This window comes from Nycticebus coucang, chromosome 14 (genome assembly GCF_027406575.1).
Source record: "Nycticebus coucang isolate mNycCou1 chromosome 14, mNycCou1.pri, whole genome shotgun sequence".
NCBI lineage: Eukaryota > Metazoa > Chordata > Mammalia > Primates > Lorisidae > Nycticebus > Nycticebus coucang.
The window spans coordinates 99546373-99570652 of NC_069793.1; the positions used below are offsets into that span (position 1 = coordinate 99546373).

The 24280-nt window shown below is 36.8% G+C and overlaps 1 protein-coding gene across 2 annotated transcripts; it reads left to right on the plus strand.

The window, feature by feature from the left end:
- The first annotated feature begins 1451 nt into the window (after nt 1-1451).
- Nucleotides 1452-23912, plus strand: CHORDC1 (cysteine and histidine rich domain containing 1). 2 transcript variants are annotated; one of them, XM_053561939.1, is made up of 11 exons: nt 1452-1682; nt 5640-5689; nt 9433-9489; nt 10501-10658; nt 12971-13074; nt 13496-13551; nt 17305-17375; nt 18314-18419; nt 20687-20806; nt 21620-21682; nt 21935-23912. In XM_053561939.1, the coding sequence occupies exons 1-11, from the start codon at nt 1619-1621 to the stop codon at nt 22079-22081; spliced, it is 996 nt and encodes a 331-aa protein (XP_053417914.1). In that variant the 5' UTR covers nt 1452-1618; the 3' UTR covers nt 22082-23912. The 2 variants fall into 2 exon arrangements, with proteins under 2 accessions (XP_053417914.1, XP_053417911.1); XM_053561936.1 differs by having other exon boundaries at nt 1459-1682; nt 13493-13551; nt 21935-23911.
- Nucleotides 23913-24280: the final 368 nt, after the last annotated feature.

Sequence of the window (24280 nt, forward strand, 5' to 3'; positions counted from 1 at the left end):
CAGTTGGCATCATCACCTTTTGGAAAGCAACAGGCAATCCTGAGCTGCAAAAATTTTTAATTATTTAAAAATGTTTTAAAAGATAAATAAAAATAAAAAGGTTTATGACCGTTACCCCAGTACTGTCACTTTCCAAAAATGACCCCAAAGGAAGAATTTAAATTAAGAGAAATAATATACTATAAGTTGATCACTGAAGCTTATGTATGATAGAGAAAGCTGGGGAGATAGAAGAAAAAGGTTATTTTATAGTGTGTTTTCAACAGACTGCTCCACGATTCGGAACAATGATTATGAAACACACAGGGAAGTATTCGCTCCAGGTTAAATGAAGGGGAATGTAACATTGTACGAATCTAGGTTGGAATTCCCATATAGAAAATGCAATACTTCCCAAAGAAGAGGAAGGGGATATGGAAAACTGAGACGTCTGATTTTAGGGCAGGAAGATTGTGAGCAGAGCTCTCATTAACAAACTTGGAATCACCAGAAACATCGTACAGCTTTTTACTTTTACTTACAAAACACTTTCTTTTAATATTTAAGATGGTTCGGTATATGTTATCAAAAAGTGTTCGCTTTTATTTCAAATGTCCCAAATTTGGGAAACATACAAGTTGGAGCTGGTGCCATTAGCATGCTTCCGCTCGTGTTTTACTGTACTTTTAAAAACGTTCTTGACGGAAATTTTACTAGATGTTCTGGGATTGGAGAATTGAATGTTGAAAAACTGGTAAAGCGGAAGCTAAAACGAAATATTAACTATTACACCAAGGTCTTGCCTTAGGGCAATTGTGACCATTTGTAGCACTGTAACAGATCCAAAATTTTCTTTGCTAGTCTGATGTTTACCTTCTTTACAATTTCAAAGCAATCTGATGGCAATTGTTCCGTTATTCAAACTGCTCTGGATGCCTACATTTCTTCAATGCTCCAGAGATCAGGACCCTGGAAAGACAGACAGACAGACAGACATCCCTCTTCCCCCTGAAATTCCTCTACCGTCCTCTTCCTTACTTACTAGTTTCCCAATGTTCTGTGTAGAGGATTTGTAAATACTGTACATCTCTGCATTTTTTCTCAAGTAGCTATCGGGTAAACAGATACCGGGTAATCACAGTCTTAAAAGATGTAAAAAGGATGCGGGGGACAGAGGGCAGGGCGGCCGCTTGGTGCAGGAGACACCCAGAGCCAGGAGTGACCGAGTCTGAGGACAGCACGTCAGTCCCCTGGGCATCTTAGACACCCAGAGCCAGCAGGGGTGACCGAGTCTGGGGACAGCATGTCAGTCCCCTGGGCATCTTCATTTGCTGCCCTTTAAGTCTCTCCTCTACAAAGCTAGGGATCCCTCTCCGACCCCCACCCCCCCACCGCCGCTGGGGCTCCCCTAGCACGGCTCCCGCAGGGTCCTGCTTTCCGCAGCTTCCTCCGCCTCTTCCCGTCTTGTCTGCGCCTGCGCGACCGGAAAATTCGCGAAGGTTCCTGAAATGGAACTGGTCGTTTCCGGAAGCCAGAGGCTGCGGCGGCTGAGAGACCCGCGCGGGGACCGGGGGGCGGTGAGCGCGGCCGGTGGCATCTCCTGGGGTCGGGGTCGGGCCTGCGACGGCGGAGACAGACGATGGCCTTGCTGTGCTACAACCGGGGCTGCGGCCAGCGCTTCGATCCCGAGACCAATTCCGACGGTGAGACCCCGCGCGGCCGGCCTGGCGCCCACGGAGCCCTGCGGGGCTGCGGAGCCCGAGGGCGGCCTGGGGGGTTCCGGGGCCGCGGGGCCCGAGGGCGGCCTGGGGGGCTCCCGGGGCCTGAGGGCGGCCTGGGGGGCTCGCGGGGCCCGAGGGCGGCCTGGGGAGTTCCTGGGACTGCAGGATCCGAGGGCGGCCTGCGGGGCTCCCGGGGCCGCGGGGCCTGAGGGCGGCTTGGGGGTCTGCGGGGCCGCGGTCAAGGTCGCTGCCTTTTGCCGCCGCCGCTTAGCCGCGCCCGGGACCGGCTCGCGCCCCTCGGCTTCTCCCGAGAGACTTTCCCGAGCCTCACGTGTTTCCCGGGCCGCCTCCGCGCTCCTCTCCGAGTAACACGGAATTTAGCGCAGACCCCTGACCCGGTCCCGGCGGTCTCGTCGGGGAAGCAGAGTTAACGCGCCTGCGCTGCTCGGCGGCTCCGAGCGGCGGCGGCCGTGATTTATTTCGTGGGTGCGAGACAGAGGGAGACGGGCGGGCGGGCGGGTTCCCCCAGCGTTTACCTTGTGTCTCCTCTATTAGGACAGAAGTTTGTCGCGTGTGTAGCCGATTCGCTGTTGTGATCTTTAAAGGGCTCTTTGTTAGGGGAGTTAGCTTCCTGCTGATGTCGGATACCCTTGTCGGATACAACGTGCGTTGTCCTTTACTCGGTAGCAGCGTTTGTTGCTTCTTGTTGGAGTAGCCTCCGGTGTTGACACTGAGCTGTCCTCGAGGTGACCTGAGCGACCTCCTGTGCAACCCAGAGGTGGCGTTAAGGATGTAAAGTGAAAGCGCTCCAGTGGCACAATTGGTTAGCGTGTGGTCCTGACAGGATGTGAAGTCAAAGACTAGGTACACGGTGCGGAAGGCGCAGGGGCTTTGAATTGACGAGGGGGATGAAGAAGCGAGTTGCTTCCTTGAGTGTTGTGGGAAGTGACAGCCTCCTCTCACGTTGAACTAGTGATTATTGTTTGTTTTCTATATGCCAGACGTTGCCAGTGTATGGCCATTTTATATCCAGTATGGCAGACATCACTGCCTTTAACCTTCACAACGATTCAGCATGCGGTATTAAAGCCACTTGGTAGAGAAATTGAGTTCCACGTGGTAGTAGCATGGTTGAATATTGTGGAGGAAGTTAGAACCGATGCCTTTTAGAAGCGTTTTCACCTTTGAAATAAATATTTGTTTTGGCACACAGGTAAATTGGTGATGTTTAAAATCATGCTACTGGTTTACAGGGTTTTAAGGAAGAGATAAACCCAGTATATACACAATACTCAGGTTCCTGTTGTAGACATTTTTATGATGTGAATCTGTTACTCAAGTAGAAAATTGCGGGATTCAGTAGATAGCAGAATTGAGAAATGAGGGATTTTAAAACCCTTTGATGTTGGTAGCTTATGTAAAAAAAGTAAATTTGGTGCTTGGAGGTATTCTACTTTAATATCAAATACAGGGGAAAGGCTGATGTTTTGTATGGGACAATGTTTATTTGCAGAATTTCAGGGGAGGTACAGCCATTTGTTGGAAAATAGCTATGTCCAGCTAAGAAGTGGTGCAGTGCCTCAGAAAACGAGAAGGGAAGGCCTGAAAAACCAAAAGGATAGAGGGTCTTAACTTGGTGTTCAACAGTAGTAGATACAACTGGGAAACTCCATTAGAACTGATGAAAGTTTATTCACTTTAGCAAAATAAGGGTTATCTTAGAGACTTAGGATAAATATGTACCTATTTGAAGTAAATGGATAGAGTGAATGGAAAGTGAAATAGAGATAGGGACTAGAGGAAAAAAACTAATAAACTGTTAGTATTATTAAAGTTTTAGGACTTGGTTAGGAGAAATTTTTATAGCGTGGAAAGGGGTTTGCGCTTGCCCATTGACTAAAGTAAACTGAGTGGGTGAAGTTGAAGGTGCAAGCAGGTCCTGTCAGGCATTCACCCATCAGATGCTGGATCCATAGTCCTTGAAAATCTGTTAATCTACACGAAGTGCTTTGTTGATTGGGATAATTACCACCTTGCGGAATTAGTCTCCTTCTGATTTTTTTCCATATAGGTTAAAGTTAGACTCTCTTCTAAGCTGATAGAACATTTTAGCTTGTTCTATCATTTTAGAAAGTTAAGTGGGTGTCAAAAAAAAAAAGTTAAGTGGGTGTTTAAAGGAGAGGTGGTAACTCGCATATGTTAGACACTTATTCTAGAAAAATCACAACTTCACAAGCAGTTATTTAATACACACACAGGCAGAAAACTGAAGCATCTGCTAGTGGGAGAGCAGGAATTTTAGCTAGCGTCAGACTCAGTGTTAAAAGCCCTCTCTATCCTTAAAACCATTGTACCTTCTTGTCCATAGATGGTAATTTGAGCAAAACTGATAAATCTGATAAAGGCTGATAAAGAATGGTTATTTGGCTGTTAATTGCTTTTGAAAGTGGTTTCAAATTTCATTCATACTAGTTGATTGGTTAAGATCTGACTCATTCTTGCTGCCATTCTGCCCAAGTTAAAAGAATTTGTAGCATTGTTTTTGCTTCTGACTGTTATATATTGTCCTTTTTGTGTCTTGGATTACATTAAATTTAGCATTCAAAAGTAACATGTCCTTTCCTTCCATTCCCCTTTCAACTTCCTTTCTCTTTGTACTTGTATTTCTACATCAAACTTCCTTTTTCTTTTCTTTTTTTTTTTTTTTTTTTTTTGTAGAGACAGAGTCTCACTTTATGGCCCTCGGTAGAGTGCCATGGCCTCACACAGCTCACGGCAACCTCCAACTCCTGGGCTTAAGCGATTCTCTTGCCTCAGCGTCCCAAGCAGCTGGGACTACAGGCGCCCACCACAACGCCCGGCTATTTTTTGTTGCAGTTTGGCCGGGGCTGGGTTTGAACCCGCCACCCTCGGTATATGGGGCCGGCGCCCTACTCACTGAGCCACAGGCGCCGCCCAAACTTCCTTTTTCAGCCCTTCATTCCATCCATTCATAATCTTTCCGATCCATGAGTTTACTCAGTATATCAGGGAAATATCTAATAGTTTCTTCCTGCGTTAGCTAACATTGTATCTGTGCAACACATGGTTACTAAGTGTAATAGTGACTGTTAGGGGATAAGGCGATTTCTAGACAGTATGAGGAATTCATCATTTTAAGGCAACACAGTGGATCAGGTTGTAGAGAAATGAAGCTGAACAAACACAAAGGGTGGGATGAGGTAGCCGTAGGAGAAAAGGGACGGAACTGACCGTCTTTTCTCCAGGCTCAGGACACTGTGTAGCTGGGGAATAAGTGTGTGTTACGTGATTTTTTTTTTTTATAATGTAATATTTCATATTGCAAATTGTAATAAACCTATTTTCATAAGAGTTAAATAAGTAAAAGTTGATAGTGTAGTAGAAGAAAAGTACAGAATAACAGCCATTGATAATCCTGAAAACACTGTGGAACTTAAATATTTTATTCCTTGACAACTGTTAGGAAAGTGAAACTGGCACTTGGATATTATGACAGTTTTTAAAATTTTGAGCCTATTCATTCCAAAGTATCTTTTTAGGGAATGTCTTGGAAAACCTTTATAGATCATTGCACTTAGAACATTAAGTTTGATAGTATTTTTGTAAAAGTAGAATTTGAAAAATGATGGTCAAAATCTTGGTACTTAAAAGTTTTGGTACTAAAAAATTTTACTCAAAGAAGAGAAGAAAGTTTACATTTGTTATACTTAAACCATCCTGTATTATTTTTATCTATAGCTCTTGAATTAGAATATTAACTATTTTAATACAGTGCACTTTGTGCTGCGTATTGAACTTACCATTAATAAATTTTTAAGAAACAGTATTACCTGTATTTGGAAAAAAATTAAAGGTTAACACCTGAAAGAAATGATCTATACATTTTACTGCATTTTTTTCTTCTCTGTTTCTTGCCAGATGCTTGCACATACCACCCAGGTGTTCCGGTCTTTCATGATGCATTAAAGGTAGGAACTGGATATATTTTCAGTTTCTTCATATGTGTGTAGTTAATTGAAAGATGTAATACTAAATGTTCATTTTCTTATCTTTTTCCCCCTCCACTTGTGACTTTATTCTTTCTTAATGACCATTGTACTTTAAGCATGGACTCCACTAAAGAAAAAGAAGACTATAGGTAGTGCTTATAAGGTCTTTTCCACTTAAAAATTTTGTGATTTTCATTTCAATTCTTGGTTTCTACACTCCCTTTCTTCCCTTTCCTAATTTTGAGGGGAAATAGAAGTAGTTGTATTTAAACTCGGTCTGTCACTGAAGGCTAATGAAAACAGCTTTGAATTTAAGGAAAAATAGTTAAAAATACTTATTGATGTAAACGAAGCTCAAGGCAGACATGTAAGTTATAGTGTTTTTATTGAAAAGAGATGTTGCCAGTTTTCCTACTTTACTTATTTGACATGTTCTGTCAAATTAAATAAATTTAATAGAATGTCGTCAACCAGATTTTTGATGGTGATCTTTTTATTTAAATTTATTTTATTAGAGACGGGGTCTGTTCTCTGTTGTCCAGGCTGAAATACAGCAGACCAATCATATCTCACTGTAATCTCGGATTCCTCGGCTTGAACAATCCTGCTGTCTTGGCCCTTTGAGTAGCTGGGTCTACAGGCCACATTCTACCACATTTGGCTGATTATAATATTAATATTTTAAGAAACAGCATCTCCTGTGTTGCCCAGGATGGTCTCAAAACTCTTGGGCTCAAATTTTCCTCTCACTTTGGCCTCAAAAGTGCTCAGATTGCAGGTGTGACCGCTGCCCCCAGCCTGAACTTTTTGTGTGTGTGTGTGAGACAGAGTCTCACTAAGTCGCCCCAGAGTGTCACGGCATCACAGCTCACAGCAACCTCAAACTCTTGAGCCAAAGCAGTTCTCTTGCTTCAGCCTCCCATGTAACTGGCACTACAAGCACCAGCCACAACGCCCAGATATTTGTGTTGTTGCCGTTGTCGTTGTTTAGCTGGCCCGGCCCAGGTTCGAACCCACCAGCCTTGGTATATGTGGCCAGTGCCCTACTCACTGAGCTATGGGCACTGTCCTGAACTTTTTAATATTTGGAGAGTTACCTTTGTATATCTGGAAAGAAAATGAATGTGTAATTATACTTTCCATAAGGTAGTTGGACTCTTTTGGTGCTTAACTGTTACACAACCACCACAAATGTGCGAGAAATAAAAAGTTTGTTTTAGTCTTACTAGTTCAGGTTGAGACTTTATTTCTTTTTTGTTTTGTTTTTATGACCTATTTTGATGATCTATTTTATTTTTTTTAATTACAAATTAATATGATGGTACACACATTCTTAGGTTATATTGTTCTCAGTTCCAAGATAAAGTTCCACTTGTAAAAGAGCCCCTCACCCGGGGTTGTGTTACCCACCCTCACTGTGTGCACATTAGGTGAGATCCCACCTCATTTCCTCCCTCCTCCTGCCTGTTGACCTCCCCCTCCCGCCTCCCTCTACCCTCATATCAGACTGTATTTGTGTTCTGTTGTTCATAGGACCATGTAATTGTTTTTATATTGCTTTCATATTAATAAGAAATACATTGGATATTTTTCCATTCTTGTGGTATTTCACTAAGAAGGATATATTTAGCTCCATCAAAGTCTCCATCTTTTTTAATGGCTGAGTAGTACTCCCTGGTATACACATACACCAAAGTTTTGTTGATCCATTCATGGGTTGATGACACTTGGCTTGACTTAAGCACTACTTGGCAATTAATGGATTGAGCCATGGTATTAAACACTCTGGTGCAAATGAGAAACCTTATTTCTTCTAATAACTTTTTAGCCTCTTTACAAGCCTTTATGGGAGGGAAAACTAGTTTTGTGGGAAGAATAACTTTTCTTTTTTGGTTATTTTATCTTTCTGATTTATTTTTCTTATTCAGCCTTTTTCTCTTCTCTGTACTGCTTTTCTCCTGTCTCCTAACGATGGTCTTCGGCTTCCTATTTTCTCTTGTTCGTGTCCTTAAATGTGTTGCCTTGGTGCTCGTGACTCTACAGCGTATTTCCATTCATGTGTGTCATTAGCAACCTTAAGCCAGTATCTGACAGTTTACACTTACTCTAAAAATACCCTGCTTCTCAACTTGTCTGTTTCTGGTGATGGTACCACGGACTACTTTTTAGTCTTTCTGTCCATTGCTCTTGTTTTTGATTATTCTTACCTGTCAATTAGTCATAAGTGATTTCACTTTGTAGTATTTTTGTTTCTCTTCTTCAGCTCTGTGTCTGTTGTCATCTCTATTATATAAATATTTCTTGAAGAGAGTTGTATTTCCTATCCTAGTATCCCAGTGTATTTTAGAGAAAATGAATATGTGTATTGGGTCACTACTTTTCCACTTGACCAAGTAAGAAGTCAATAACAAAAGAAAGAGCATTTTAACATTAGGGGCATATTTAGAGAAAAGGACACTCCTGTCCTGCTCAATAAGAGACAGCAAGCCATCTTATAGTCACATGCTTAAATTTTTCCTTCTTTTTCTCATTTTACGAAGGATTAGCATAGAATCAAGATTGGTATTTGGGAATAGCTGGCCTATATCATGGTTTAGGTGTGTGTATCCCAGTATCTGACATATAATTCTTTATATATGATTAAGACAGGAAAGCTTTTTCCTTACACATTAACTTTCCTGATAACTGTATTATCGGTGCTCTTTAAACAGTGGTTGTGATAATTGGTTCATCTAAATCTCAATACAGAGTAAAAGAGAGTTGAATTTCAAAATAAAGGAAAATCTGGATATTTGGGTATTAAAAGCTTCCTTTAAGGAAAAGGAACCTGACAGGGCATATTGTGGGGAAAAATCACGACCAGTTCTTCCTGCAGTATATTGACAAACAGCGAAGTTCAGGTGGATATGTGCAAACTCAGCACTTAAATTTGGGACTTCCCAAGTCTGGAGACTACAAAATTTTTATTTCTTTTTTCTCTACTGTACATTGGAATTAGAGATGATAACTTAAATTCATTTTTTTGGTAAGCTATTTGTATTTCGTTCAAAAATCACAAATAGTGGTACAGTTTTTACACTTCTATGCTTCTCACTATAAAGATCACCTTCCAGCGTTTAACAGTGCTTAGGTGCTATGTTAATCTGTTACCCAGAAAATAGAGAGCTTATTGCTGAACTACAAAGGATTTTGTTGACAGCCTAAATTGTTACAGTTATTATTCTTACGAGATTTTTTTAAGGTAAAGCACTTTCATTTACTCCCCAGGTCCTTCAAATCTGTAGTCCCCAAGTTCTGGGCCTGTCAGGCACGTGGCCTCACAGCTTCACCAGCTGAGCTCTGCCTCCTCTTCCATGAAACAGTCTCTGGTGCCAGAAAGGTTGGGGACCTCTGCTTTAAATATGTGATTTTTTTAGGAAGAATGAAATATTTTTCTTAAAATCAGGTACTGTTCTTGAAAACAGAAGTTGCTTTAGGTGCTTCCTTTTGAGGATAGGTCACAGCATAGATCACCTTCACAATGGCTGACTGTTTTTTTTAAAGAAAGACTAAAAATTATTTTACTTAATTAGGTGAATTATATGGAACACTAAAGCTGAAATCCATGTATGTATGAAAGTTATATGAGTTAGATTCAAGGAGATAATACAAGTAGTCTGTTTTAGTGGGTTAGGGTTCTCATGGAAATAGAGTTTTAAGTGTTTTTGTCTTATTTTTCATAGGGTTGGTCTTGCTGTAAGAGAAGAACAACTGATTTTTCTGATTTCTTAAGCATTGTAGTAAGTACTATTTGTTTTTCTAGATTTTCTTCCTAATAGTACATACAAGAAGCTTCAGATTCGAGGAGTCTGCAGGTAGCACCTTATTTCTAAAATAGAGTTCATTTTCCAGTGTCTCTAAAGAATTTATCTATTTTAGACATTAACATTGTAAGATATTAATTACCCAATGGTCATTTTATGGGTTTTTTTTTTTTGCCTTTTTTTTTTATTATTGGGGATTCATTGAGGGTACGGGTTTTTTTTTTTTAGAGAATCTTAAGGACAAAGGTTTATTCTTGATGTCAGTGTTGAAAAAAAAAATAGGAAGGTGTCTGGTAGGTAGTAATTGAAGGCATTTTCCATTAGGAACAGTAAATTTTTACCAAATCTAAGATGCTGTCAAGGTGCACCATTAATTTGTGTACCCTAAGAAACAAAACTGAAGCTGCTAGTAAACTGACATGGCGCTGTATGATTTCAGAGTGTTAGAATGTGTGTGTGACTTAATGGAATGTGGTGTAATACCTCATTTAAGCATTTTCCTCTGCCAGATGTGACAGGCATTCTATTTTACTTAATCTTCTTAAATATTTTACGTACCATTATCTCTATTTTACAGATAAGGAAACTGTAAGTTGGAAAGATTATCTTGCTCAAAGTCATAGCCAGTAAATAAGAGAATGGGGGTCAAATTGAGACTTTTATGAATAACAGATTTTTGTTATGTAAATAATTTTTAGAATTCTCTTTGTTTCTCCAGAAGCCATTTCTATATACAAGTTCATGCTGTATGTTTAATGGAATAAATAGATATTTGTGAAGTGTAATTCTAAAGCTTTTTTTTAAAGAAAAAGATAATCTATTCAGATTTTAAAATTCATTTAAAAATATAGCAAATTTGGAGTCCTGTTTTTTAGTTTCTCAAATCATCATAAAACTGTAGAAAATGTAAAATACGATTTATCAGTAAAGAAATAAAAATATTTCTCTCTTGGCACGTGACTCTTCACGGGTGTCTTTGCCTAACAGGGCTGTACAAAAGGCAGACACAGCAGTGAGAAGCCCCCGGAGCCTGTCAAACCCGAAGTCAAGACTTCAGAGAAGAAAGAGCTCTCCGAGTTGAAACCTAAATTTCAGGAGCACATCATTCAAGCCCCAAAACCAGTAGAAGCAATAAAAAGGCCCAGGTATGCTTTATACAATTGGCATTATTTTGTTACCCTTGAATAATAGCATTTGTTCATGGCATTTTCTTTTATGATTTAGCATAATACCATTCATTGTAGCTACCGTGTAGGCCACCAAGTTTTAAACCATTTGGTTCTTTCCTGAATCTGCCTTCAACTGAGAATCATGTGCTCAGTAAAACTTCATTGCAGATTTGCTTACTGTATTATCGTGATAACAGGTAACGTGTCACCTCAGGTGGGTGGAGTCACACCTCTTCCTTCTCTCTTGGCGTGTATCTTTTTCACTGGGGCATGGTGAAATTCTTTGAAGGTGGTGTCCTTATGAAATCAGTTAGAATTGAAAAAGAAACACAGAAGCTTTAACATTCATGTTTACTTTCAAATCGCTGAAAAAACTGTTAATCTCATTAGTGCTGGTGAATTTTTGATGTATTTGATTTAGATGATGCGTCTGTTGAGGTGGTCTTAGGATAGCTTCTGCTCATTTTGCAGTAAAATCACACAGATTCTCTGTCCTTGCTTTGGGAGAACCAGACTCTCCTTTATATTCCCACACATCTGTATTGAGTCCCTCTGTTACATCAGCTGTTCTTCGTATTATACTAGTTAGAGATCTTTAAAAACATGATTATAGGGCTCGGCGCCTGTGGCTCAAGCGGCTAAGGCGCCAGCCACATACACCTGAGCTGGTGGGTTCGAATCCAGCCCAGGCCCACCAATGACAGCAACCAAAAAATAGCCGGGCATTGTGGCGGGCCCCTGTCGTCCCAGATACTTGGGAGGCTGAGGCAAGAGAATCGCTTAAGCCCAGGAGTTGGAGGTTGCTGTGAGCTATGACGCCACACACTCTACCTAGGGCAACAGCTTGAGGCTCTGTCTCAAAAAAAAAAACAAAACATGATTATAGGGTTCAAATATAGCCCCTGTTAAAATATTTATTTGGGGGGCAGAGTCTCTCCCTGTTCCTCAGGCTACGGTGCTGTGGTAGCAGCCTGGTTCACACCAACCTCAAACTGGGTTCAAGTAATCCTCCTGCCTCAGCCTCCAAGTAGCTGGGACTACAGGTGCCCACTGCAACACCTGGCTAATTTTTCTGTTTTTAGTAGAGACGAGGTATCACTTTGCTCAGGCTAGTCTTGGACTCCTAGAGTGCTAGAATGTAAGGATTACAGGTGTGAGACACTACACCCAGCCCCCCTGTTGAAATTTTATTCTTACTATAAACTCATGGTATTCCCAACTTTTTCTCTATTGATCCTACTTACATAGTATTGGATAATGTAGGACCAAGATAAGAGCCCTGAAGGGCTTGAGGTTAGGGGTGTTCATCAACATTCTGGATACACATCATTGTTAAAAAAGCTACTCAGAATGATTTTATTCCATCTCTGACTTATTCATAGTTATGAGAGACTGTCAAAAGACTTGATAGTTCATTTGGTAGTTAAATAAACTATTAGAAAAAGTCAAAAATTCTATTACTGCTCCCTCTCATTTTCTTTAATAGTAAAGTAGAATCTCATAGAATAATATGAATTAATTTTTTTTAAATGATGGACTACTAATAATTTTACTTAAGGGTCAGAGAAATTCCATACTTAATCCTGAATTCATTTGGTGGTACTATAAATAGTATGAATATAACATTTTTTATGTACTTTTTAAATTCCTCCCATGTCAAGTTTTTCCATTGTGAATATGAAATAAACAATCTATTTTTATTGCTGCATTTGTGAAATTATTAATACTTATTAAATAGGCTTTATCCCAAATTGTATATAGGAAACTTAAATATTATGAAATGTTAGAGGATATTTTTTTCTAACCCTGCTGAAATTGCCTTGAGATACTGTTGTGTCTGAATTTGGTCATATACAAGTGTCTACATAAAGTAAATTATGTGGAAGTATGTGGAGTATGGATTCACTTAGTACTTACTTGTTGCCTATTTATTACGTGCTCAGCATTTTGTTGGACATGGAATATAGAAGTCCTTTCCTTAGAGTTACTCATTTTGACAAACTTGGATTTCTAGTCTTAAGTCCCTTCCCATTAGTGCATCTAATTTATAATTAAATGTGTTGGCAATAACATGATTACTTGAGAATTATTTTAATATGAGAATGTTTTCTGTTAAAACTTAGAAGATAGTTACCTCATAACAATTAATTGTAAAATACTTTTTAGCGAGAATCACTTGATTCACAAAGCCTTTGGCTTCTTTAAAAAAAGCTTTTAAGGCTAATAGTTTTGAGTATAAGAAATATTTTGGTACATATTAATGGTAATAAGTTTTCAAAATTCTCTAGCCCAGATGAACCAATGACAAATTTGGAATTAAAAATATCTGCTTCCCTAAAACAAGCACTTGATAAACTTAAGCTGTCATCAGGGAATGAAGAAGATAAGAAAGGTAAGATTTTGTAATTATTTTCTGTACAATTTAAGCAGTCATCCAAAAGAGACTTCAGTAGTTTACTGAATGAACATATGGAAGCGCATATTGTAGTAAAATATCAATAATACTACAGAATTAATGTATGGCTCATTTTATTATGTCTTACTAAAAATAAAAACCTATTGAAAGGTTTCTTGTATGTGATGTAGAACATATTTGGTATTCTCTGTCCTATACCTGATACTATAGGAGGAAAACACCCTTTCATAATTTATCTTTTACAAAATTAAGATAAAGCATTTTATTACAAAATAGAAAAGCATTATATGTTATTTTGAGAATAAAGCATTGTTTAATGGAAAAGCTTGCTTTTTAAGAATGATGCTGCAATGAAGTTCAATTTTAACTTTTTAATTTCATTTTTTTGTTTTAGAAGAAGATAGTGATGAAATTAAGATTGGAACCTCATGTAAAAATGGAGGATGTTCAAAGGTATATATTACAAAATTTTTGATGTGTTATGAAGTACTATTTTAATTTTGAAAAAAGTATATTTCAGCAAAAAGTTCAGCAAACATTTGCATGCCTGTTATATGTTGGACATTATGCTGTGGACTAGGGCTGTTAACATGGATAACTTGTTTCTAAGAAGTATCAGATACAAAACAGTAACTGATAGAATCATGGAAATAAATTTCAATTTCAATTGAGTCAACATTTGTTGAGCACTTCCTGTGTACCATATGTTATTTTAAGGATAGGATGTACAGTATAAACTAAAGCAAAAATCTGTGTTCTTATGGAGCTGATTGTCTCCTGTGGGGAGAAGGACAATAAATAGGTAAGTATCAGGATTTCGAGTAGATAGGAAGAAAATAAAGCAGAGCAAAAAGCTGGAAGTTCTGGAGTTGACAGCTAAACATGTACATTTGTCAGTGAAGTATTTTTTTGAACTGGTGACATTGAGTAATATAGCAGATAAGTTATATGAACTGGAGTGGTTAGACTTGGGAGCCTAATATTTTTGAGGTTCTCAGTGAAGTATTTTTTTATGCGATGCCACTGAATAAATATAGCAGATAAGGTATATGAACCTGGAGGGAAAAGAGTGCTATAGATAGTGGGAGCAGCGAGAGTAAAGAGGCTTTAGAATGTGACTGTGGAGTCTGGGCAAGGGTGTGACAGTATCGGGTAAGAGAGGGAGGCAGGGTTATAGAGTTTCTCACAAGCCATGGTCAGAGATTTGGGTTTATTCTCAGTATGCTGGGAAGCCATTGCTTGTTTTGTTTTAGGGAGGGATTTTTAAAAGATTATTGGGTAGTGGTGCAAGAGTGGAATTGGAAGAAAAACCAGCTAGGGAGAACCAATCAGTACAATTAGAGAGTAGAAAGTTTTAGAAGTGCTTAAATGGGGGATGTAATTAAACCTCTCAGTGAGGCCTTCTCCTGCTTACTTATTATAAAAATTGCTCAGCCTTCAATATTTTCTCTCTTCTCCTTTTTTTCTTTATGTCCCTTTTTTTTTTTTTTTTTTTTTTATTGTTGGGGATTCATTGAGGGTACAATAAGCCAGTTACACTGATTACAATTGTTAGGTAAAGTCCCTCTTGCAATCATGTCTTGCCCCCATAAAGTGTGACACACACTAAGGCCCCACCCCCCTCCCTCCATCCCTCTTTCTGCTTCCCCCCCATGACCTTAATTGTCATTAATTGTCCTCATATCAAGATTGAGTACATAGGATTCATTTTGCATATTTATTTTTCTTAAGATCCATCTAAATCTTTACCTCCACCCTGGCTGGTGTAAGGTTTGTGAAGCCAGGTACAGGTAATAGATGCAAAGGAGGGAGTAATTCTTGGACTGAGGAAGGCAGTGTAAGTCAAAGAGGAGGTTATCAGAAATAATAAAAATCAAATGACAGTTTTGTAAATAGAAAAACAAAGAAAGGACATTTCAAGCATAGGCGATAGCAGAAAGCAGTAGTCAATAGTGATAATACAGAATTTGCTGCTGTGGAGTTGAGATACAAGATACGTAGAGGCCAAATCCAGGAAGGTGTTACTAGTGCAGGGAAGGTAGACCTCATCTTAGGTTACAAAGGCCATTAAAGAAATTCTTAATTTTTTTTATTGAAATACAACATTAAAATTTGTTAAAAGATATACAAATTGAAGTTTATGGCTCAGAAGATTTTTGTAAACACTCCAGCATTGCAGTGTACTCTGGGTTTGCCTCTTACTCATTATGTCCTTCTCCAAAGGTAACCTACATTTTTCTATTAACATAAATTTGTTTTGTCTATTTTTTAGTTTAATGTCAAAAGTGTACACTTTCATATTTATGTTCTTTTGCTTAGTGATGTATTTGTTATCGGTAGCCTTTCTTGCAATATAGCTATAGTTTTATTCTCTTACGTTGCTTTAAGGCATGCCATTGTTTAAATGTGCCACAATTTATTTTTTCTGTTATCCTTTAAAATTTTTTCTTTGATTTATACTACTGTGAACGTTCTTCATGACTTCAGGGACAAACAGACAAGCTTAAATGTTCCTTTAATTTTTGGGGTCAGAGGTATTTGGGATTTTTTTTTTTTTAATATTTGTTTATACTTAACTAGTTCAGCATCCCTAATCCAGAAATCTAAAATGGTCTAGTGAGTATTCATATCTTGAAGCATTTCAGATTTCAGAATTTTTAGATATGGGATGTTTATTCTCTGTATTTTGGCTTTAAACAGATAATTCCCTGTAGTTTTCCAAAATAGTTATATTACTTTGCCCTACTAGTAATGAGGCTAGTTCCATCAGTCTTACACTTTAGCAACACTTTGTTACATAGTTTTTTATATTTTAGTTATTCTGGTGTGTGTATTGTTCATTGCAGTTTTGATTTGTACTTCCCTGATGGTGAGGGTGAGAATGTTTGTTAGCCATTTGTATGTCTTCTTACGGAAAATGTCACTGTTTTTCTAATTATCTTTTTCTTAACTGATTTGTAGGAATTTTATATATATATATAATTAACATAATATATATGTTAGTTGAGTCCTTTGTCAGAGATACTGATGCCTTTTCATTGTCTTAAAGATGTCTTTGATGATGGTTTTGATAAATAGGCTCTTTAATTTTAATAAAATCCAATTTGTCTATCTTTTCCTTGGTGACTATTGATAATGTCTTGTTTAAGGAATGTTTACTTTTACATGAGAATTTTCTCATGTAAAAGAACATTTAAGCCAACTACGTAAGAATTTGAATGTGTGGAGTGAGGAGAAGAGGACTTACAGAATTGCTTTGGGAGACTGAATAGGATGTATTGAATAATACGGGATGAAGAAGTTTTAGGGGGCAATAGTGACAAATTTAGAATCTTACATATAGAGCTTTATGTGCTTGTGTGCTATCTTTAGGATATATACATATCCAGTACTATGCTTTGGATTTACAAAAAATAAATGCAAGAGTTTGATTTTCTGTTCTTGTAGGTGGTTGCTATAAATACAAAAACAGAAGGCACATTGGCCACACCATGTTTTATTACCATAAGTTTTTGTGAATTCGTCTGTGGAGCCTTCTCTTTCAGCAGCAACAGGGTCTGGAAACTTGCAGATAAACTTTGGAGATACATATACGTCTGCAGCTCACTTTACCTTTGATGATAATAAAAAAATTCCCATCACTCTAGAACTTGGAGAATTGCCTATTAATTTTTCCGTATTAATTGATAGTGCACACATGGAGTGTAATATACATGTAAGTCATACTGCAGCTGTATTTCTATTGAGAGTACTAATCCCTGATTTCAACCGTAAGTTTAAATACCTGTGATTTGGTTGGGACCTCACACTTAAAAGGTTGAGTTATTGGGCGGTGCCTGTGGCTCAGTGAGTAGGGCGCCGGCCCCATATGCCGAGGGTGGTGGGTTCAAACCCAGCCCTGGCCAAACGGCAACAACAAAAAAATAGCTGGGCGTTGTGGTGGGCGCCTGTATTCCCAACTGCTCGGGAGGCTGAGGCAAGAGAATCACATAAGCCCAACAGCTGGAGGTTGCTGTGAGCCGTGTGACGCCACAGCACTCTACCGAGGGCAGTAAAGTGAGACTCTGTCTCTACAAAAAAAAAAAAAAGGTTGAGTTATTTTCATAGTGGTGACCAGTGCCACAGATATAGTACATATCAGTACTACAGATACGGTAGGAGATGTAACTAGGATATGCAGCTAATTTTTTTCTTTTTCTCTTCTAGACATATCAGGGTCTACAAAGTCTAGAAGAAGTCTGTGTTTATCATTCTGGAGTACCTATTTTTCATGAGGGGTAACTTATTCATGACTTATTAAAATACTTCGTGGTAGAGTTTAGGGAAATTAAACCTTAATGCCTTTAAACATTATTTGCCAAACCATTTTACTTACATTGCCATTTAATCTTTACAGTAACCTAGAAATCTAGGATTTGTCCTCTTTTTGTATATGAGAAAACAGAAACAAGGTTATTATTAAGTGGTTGTGCTTCAGAAACCCTATTGTTTTTCTTTATGCTCTGTATTTCAATATGATGCTTCTTTGGGGGGCTAAATCAGTTTTTTTTTTGAAAGACTGACTGAATTCAACATTGAAAACTATTTAGTTTTTGAGCTGTTAGGTGCTAATTACCCAAGAAGACCCATATTTTTCTGTAGCTCTCAATTTGGATTCTTCTATATTATGCTTAAGTTTACAGAAGCACAATTCCATGTTGAAATCTTGCACTGTTTCTATATTCTTCAGGACTCAAACCTGAAGTTTTACTGTAACTTCTTACTTCCTATGTTGGATTTTTCTCACGTAAATAATAGTGAATTTCACGTACTTCGGGATTGACCATCACAAGTTGTGTAATGCTAGTTTTTACTTAGGAGTTCTTGCTTTACTGATATACTGAATGTGAGCCTTATCAATAAATCTTTGTTTCTTTGTCACTTTTTGGTAGTTTCGTGGGGACATCGGGAGTGTGAGCTATTGATGAAAAGCTGATTGAATTTGATTATTTTTACTAAGGATCTCCAAAATTAATATAATAAATGGCATTCTAATTTTAAAATTATTAATGTTCCTAATATACTGTGTAGCCATTTTTAGCTGTTTAGTAATATAAACACTTCCACGATATTAAAGTTGTACACTTAACTTTTTTTTTATATCGCACTTGTCACTATGATAATTCTGAATTGGTTATGAGATTTTATTTCTGAATATCTTTATGATAATTTAAAGGATGAAATACTGGAGCTGTTGTAGAAGAAAAACTTCTGATTTTAATACATTCTTAGCCCAAGAGGGCTGTACAACAGGGAAACACATGTGGACAAAAAAGGATGCTGTAAGTAACTTCCAAAATAAACAGACTGGGTTATACTCATCGAATCATTTTTAAAGGTTTTGAGATTATTCTGTCATTAGATTTTTATAAAAGCTCTCTTCCTCACACAGTAAAGCTCTGACATACCTACAAAGTAAAATTAGAGTCAAGTTCTTACCTAATGCACAAGCTAAATAGCCATTGTGTAAACTGATGCAGATAGGTAAGTTTTTGTGAAATACTTAAGCCTGCCCAAATTGAAATATCCTTTCCTTTTTTAAATAAAATTAACTATGTAGTCTGTTTCTACTCTTAGTGTTTTAAAAATTACTATTTAGTTATTTAATACTGAATATTTAGACCACTGATTATTTTTTGGTCACTTAAAAATATGTATACCCTGGAATATTATGCAGCCTTAAAGAAGGATGGAGACTTCACCTCTTTCATGTTTACATGGATGGAGCTGGAACACATTCTTCTTAGTACTAAGTATCTCAAGAATGGAAGAAAAAGTATCCAATGTACTCAGCCCTACTATGAAACCAAGTTATATGAAAGTTATAACCCAGTTATAACCTAAGAATATGGGGAAGGGGGGAGAGTGGGGAGGGAGGGGTGAGGATGGGCAGAGGGAGGGTGATTGGTGGGATTACACCTGCGGTGCATCTTACAAGGATACATGTGAAATTTAGTAAATGTAGAATATAAATGTCTTAACACAATAACTAAAAAAATGCCAGGAAGGCTATGTTAACCAGTCTGGTGAAAATATGTCAAATGGTCTGTAAAACCAGTGTATGGAGCCCCATGATCGCATTAATGTACACAGCTATGATTTAATAATAAAATTAAAAAAAAAAAATTTAACCATCAACTGTACAGATGCACAAACACTCCATCTAGTGTCCAAAGGGGAAGATTGAAGGCTTGTTTTTGTGGAATTCTTTTGAATGCCTTTGCTTTGCTGCAGGGAAATTTATGAAGGGAAAAAAGAAAGCATCAGTTCTTTCTTACAACTTTTATAAAATATTTAGGGCTACACAAAATAATTCTCCAAAGCCCATTAAATTGTAATTAAATATGACAAGCAGTTTATTGCAAAATAAATTTTTGTCTGTTATCTGTGGTTAACGTATTTTATAACGTATTTTTCAAATTAGTGTAGAAATGTTTTCAGTATTCAAGTATTCAGTAGTTGCTGCTTTTCAATAATACATGGATTGGATATCATAAATATACACTTGAAGTTATAATACTGTATCTACCACAAAATCTCAGGAATGTTTTATGAGCAGAAATTGAGGGCTGTCTGTATATATTTTCCAAGGTTCAAAAGTTCAAAAATTATAGTTTGAAAAGTTATTTTCTATTTTTAGAATATAACCCTTGAAGAAGTGATGTATTTTTAAAATTTTTTTCATATATGCACTAAGTATTTAAGCTGGTAGCTAAGGGCAAAATGTGAGTGATAGATGTAATTTAAATGCAGCTGGTGTAATTGTACCAAAACATAAACAGTACCTTCACAAGGAGGAGCAGCTTATAGTTCTTAATTATGTGAATAAATTGTTTTCATGTAGAAAACAAATCACCATTTGCCCCTTTAAAAAAAAAGAAAAGGGGAGGTGCCTGTGGCTGAAAGGAGTAGGGAGCCAGCCCCATATGCCGGAGGCAGGTTCAAACCCAGCCGCAGCCAAAAACTGCAAAAAAAGAAAAGAAAAAAAGGACTGATGTGAAATTACTATTAGTAAATTTCTAATAGTAATGACTATTTCTGTAATAGTAATCAAAACGTTTACATAAGAGGAAAATAACTGTCAATAGTAATAGCTGATAGTTACGTGATCAGTTTTCCCACAAATTTTTAATTTGTAGAAAATACAAGATAAAGGTACCTGAGGTTGAAGTGTTAAGCAGATGTCTTCATTTCAGAGATTGTATTGATGACAATACTTAGAGGTGGATTAGAGAACATAAAATTGGATAAAGTGTAGGAGGAGTTCTTAAATTGTCTTTTTTGATGCATATTAATACTACAGCCCTAAAAAAGAAGAAAACAAAAGAGTAAATTTTGCTCTCAAATTATTAAACTATGAAGAACGTTTGCATCATGACGCATGTTTTTGTTTAAACCTCTTGGTGAAAAGTTTTGATATTTGCTATAAAAACAATAAGTGCTTAGTTGGTTACGGTAATTTTTTTTTTCAATTGAAAGGGTCAGATTACTCTTTTTAAGAAATCAATTATGTGGTACATTTTAAACTTAGAAAGTTTTTATATTACAGGGGAAGAAAGTTGTTCCATGTAGGCATGACTGGCATCAGACTGGGGGTGAAGTCACCATTTCAGTATATGCTAAAAATTCACTTCCTGACCTTAGTCGAGTAGAAGCAAATAGTACATCGGTAAGTCCGCAGAATGACTTGGAATAAAAATTCTGTTTTGTACAATGTCCTTTATGTTAGTGTGTTACAAAATGTTGACATTTCAGCTGATTTTAAGAAAAGATTTTACGGGCGGCACCTGTGGCTCAAGGAGTAGGGCGCCAGTCCCATATGCCGGAGGTGGCGGGTTCAAACCCAGCCCCGGCCAAAAAAAAAAGAAGATTTTACAATCTCTTACTTGTGAAAAAATAATTTATATTCATAAAACTATTTTGAATGAAAATTTCTGCATGATAGTTACTTATGAAACATGGAGATGTGGTAGCTTAGAAGATGTATGAAGTCATGATATTTAAGATCTCAGAACTACAGTAAAAAAAAATTAAAATAATACGATACTTAGTTCTTAATATGAAACTTCTTCAGTTTTTCTTTTTTGCTAATGATTTTTTTTCATATAAAAAAAAAATATTTGGCTCGGTGCCCGTAGCCCTGTGGTTACAGCGCCAGCCACATGAGGTTGGTGGGTTCAAACCCAGCCAGGTCCAGCTAAACAACAATGACAACTGCAACAAAAAATAGCCAAATGTTTTGGTGAGCAACTGTAGTCCCAGAGACTGGGGCAAGAGAATTAGTTATGCCCAAGTGTTTGAGGTTGCTATGAGCTGTGGCAACCACAGCACTCTACCGAGGGTGCCATAGTGAGACTCTGTCTCAAAAAAAGCAGTTTTCTTAAAATAGCTTTATTTTTTATTAGTATTAATAATTTTTATAATCAGCATTTATAAACCTTTAATTAGAATTTGATCAATTAACTTTCTATATCTTTTTCAGTTAAATGTGCACATTGTATTTGAAGGAGAGAAGGAATTTCATCAAAATGTTAAATTATGGGGTGTAAGTATTATGAAATCATAAGAATTTTTTTATGATAATTTAAAATACCATTTGTAGAATAAAAAGGCAGTAAGCATTTATAAAAAGTACAGAGATAACTTAACATTATGTCTTACCAAAAAATTTTTCTAGATGTAAAAATGGCCTTAGAAGCATAGATTTGAGGTTATTTGCATAAGTGAGACTTTTGTTTTCCTCTGAAACTAATAAAACCACCCAAGTTTACTGTAATTCCTTTTTCATGTGTCATAGGTGATTGATGTAAAGCGAAGTTACGTAACTATGACTGCCACAAAGATTGAGATCACCATGAGAAAAGCTGAGCCTATGCAGTGGGCAAGCCTTGAACTGCCTGCAGCCAAGAAGCCGGAAAAACAACAAGAAGATAGAACAGATTGAGGGAAGAGGGGAAAGAAGCTATTCCCTGTTTCAGAATTCTCACTGTGTGAAGCGGTGGCCCGCTGCTGTCGTCTTTAGTCGTGTGTTATTTCTGAATCTGGCATTTCAGGGTCAAGATTAGTTTTTTTTTAAAGCCAAAGTCCGTTTACTTTTTTGTGCCTCCCATCTTCCTTTTGAGTTATATAAGATTGGTTATTCATTTCTCATTTACAGTACCATGGTTGTGTCCTGCACTTGAAGAAGCTGGAATATGGCTCATACACAGAGCGTCAGAGTTTTTTTCACATCTATCCTACCATAATTAGTAAAGCAAGATGAAACGTTATATTTTTAAACAGTCTTCTCATGGATTTTACGTTCCTCTGATACTTGAAGATACTTGAGATGAAGCTCTACCTTTTTTTATGTGGCATTGATCACTTTTTAAGGAGGAAGAGGTGGTATAGCTACAGGAGAAGATGTGTATTGGTTAACAAATAAGAATTTGTTTACAACTAACTGACTTTCAAAATTACATCAAACTTACATTACTTGGCAAACATGATTTAAGAGTATAGGAAACAAATGGAATTGCAGGGGTATCAATTTGGTTAAAATTCACCATTTTGTAAAACAAAATAATAATGTTAAAAATCTTTTTTGATGATACCTCTGTATGCTGGTATGACTAAATTGTACCTGATTTACAGATTAAACCCTCTTAAAAACTTTGTTACATATAAAATCCTCCCTAATGGAAAACTGTATCTATAAAATCATAGACTTAAAAGGTTTGTGGAAATACATTAGGGTGTGAGAAAATTAAATGTAGGAACTTAACTGAATGACAACTATTATGTGTTAAATAGCTTCTTTTGGAATTGTTTTAAGGTTTTCATGAAGAGCTTCACAATTCTAGTGATACAATGTTGATTATATGTTGTTTTTATTTATATTAAATATGTGACAAAATTAGATTGTTTATACTAAGTTGATCCATTTTTGATCCAGCAAGAGCTAAAAACAAAATCTAAAATTAAGAAATGTTATGAAAGCCAGACTGTGGCAGAAATTTGGGGATTAATTGGGCTTATATATATTAACAATGAAAAAAGTTTGTTTCTCAAACTCCTTGAATGTTTTCCAGTTCTTGGTATTAGTGGAATTCTTCTAAAGAAAAAATTTACATAAGTGCTATCTTAGTTAATAAAATGTATGTATCATTTTATTACCCTTAGCAGATGACAATTAGATGTAGTCATATAATTATTAAAAGGTTTAGCTTTTACAAATAAAGATGAAAAAATCTGGCAACCACACTTACATGACATTAAAATGTCATTACAGATTTTTAGCAGTAAAATTTGTACCCAAATAGAACGCATAAATGTCTAGTATTAGAGATGTATTTAAAATTTTAAAAGAAAATCTTCTATGATTTAGTAATTGTTCATTTCAGAGACATGAAGCCTTGTTTATTGTTGGGGGGAAGTTGATAATTTGATTATAGGTAATGTTTAGAATACCTTTTTAATGCTTCTTTTTTGAGGCTGTTTTCCCCTGAACAATATCTGTTATATGTGATTGAACTGTTATTTAAAGCAAGTGGATTATTGTAACCTCGGATTTAGTTACAAAGCACTGATTTTTTTTTTTATGCAGTTTATGTATTTAGTTTGGTTACGTTTGTAACCATCTTATTTTGTTTCTTATTCCTAAGAGTTTTGAATTCGTTGCCCAGACAAAAATATAAATGATATTTATCTTAGATGATGTATAAAGGGACACAGTTATTAGGTAGAATTTGCTTTATTATCAGTTTGTCAAGTTAATAAAAAAAAATTGTTTACCTTCATTTAATCGTTTCTCTAGAAATAATGTTTCTCTAGAAATACGGTTTGTCTTTCTTAGAGTTCTGAGTAATTACTGGAGTAAAGCAGTCAAAGCTAGGTGTCTTACACACTTAGTAACCAGGTGTACCATGAACTTGCTAACTTAACTCAGTGTGAGAAACTCAGGATGTTACTTTCCTTGCCTGCCACATTCACTATCGCAGATTTTACAGAATAGCTGTAAAAACAATAATGCAAAAGTTCTTTATATCCTATATTAATCTCCTTATGTTAAAATCTTAGATTACTATAAAACATAGACAAAATTAACCTTGGAACAATACTGTCAACTAAACTAGAACACTTGGAACATTTAATTTGTAACCAT

What these genes read in the sequence shown, in the direction of transcription:
- CHORDC1 (XM_053561936.1), top strand. Translation starts at nt 1,619, where the DNA reads ATGGCCTTGCTGTGCTACAACCGGGGCTGCGGCCAGCGCTTCGATCCC. An exon ending in TGTGGACAAAAAAGGATGCT is followed by an intron (nt 18,420 to 20,686) that starts GTAAGTAACTTC and finishes TTTATATTACAG; the next exon opens with GGGAAGAAAGTTGTTCCATG. An exon ending in TAGAAGCAAATAGTACATCG is followed by an intron (nt 20,807 to 21,619) that starts GTAAGTCCGCAG and finishes TATCTTTTTCAG; the next exon opens with TTAAATGTGCACATTGTATT.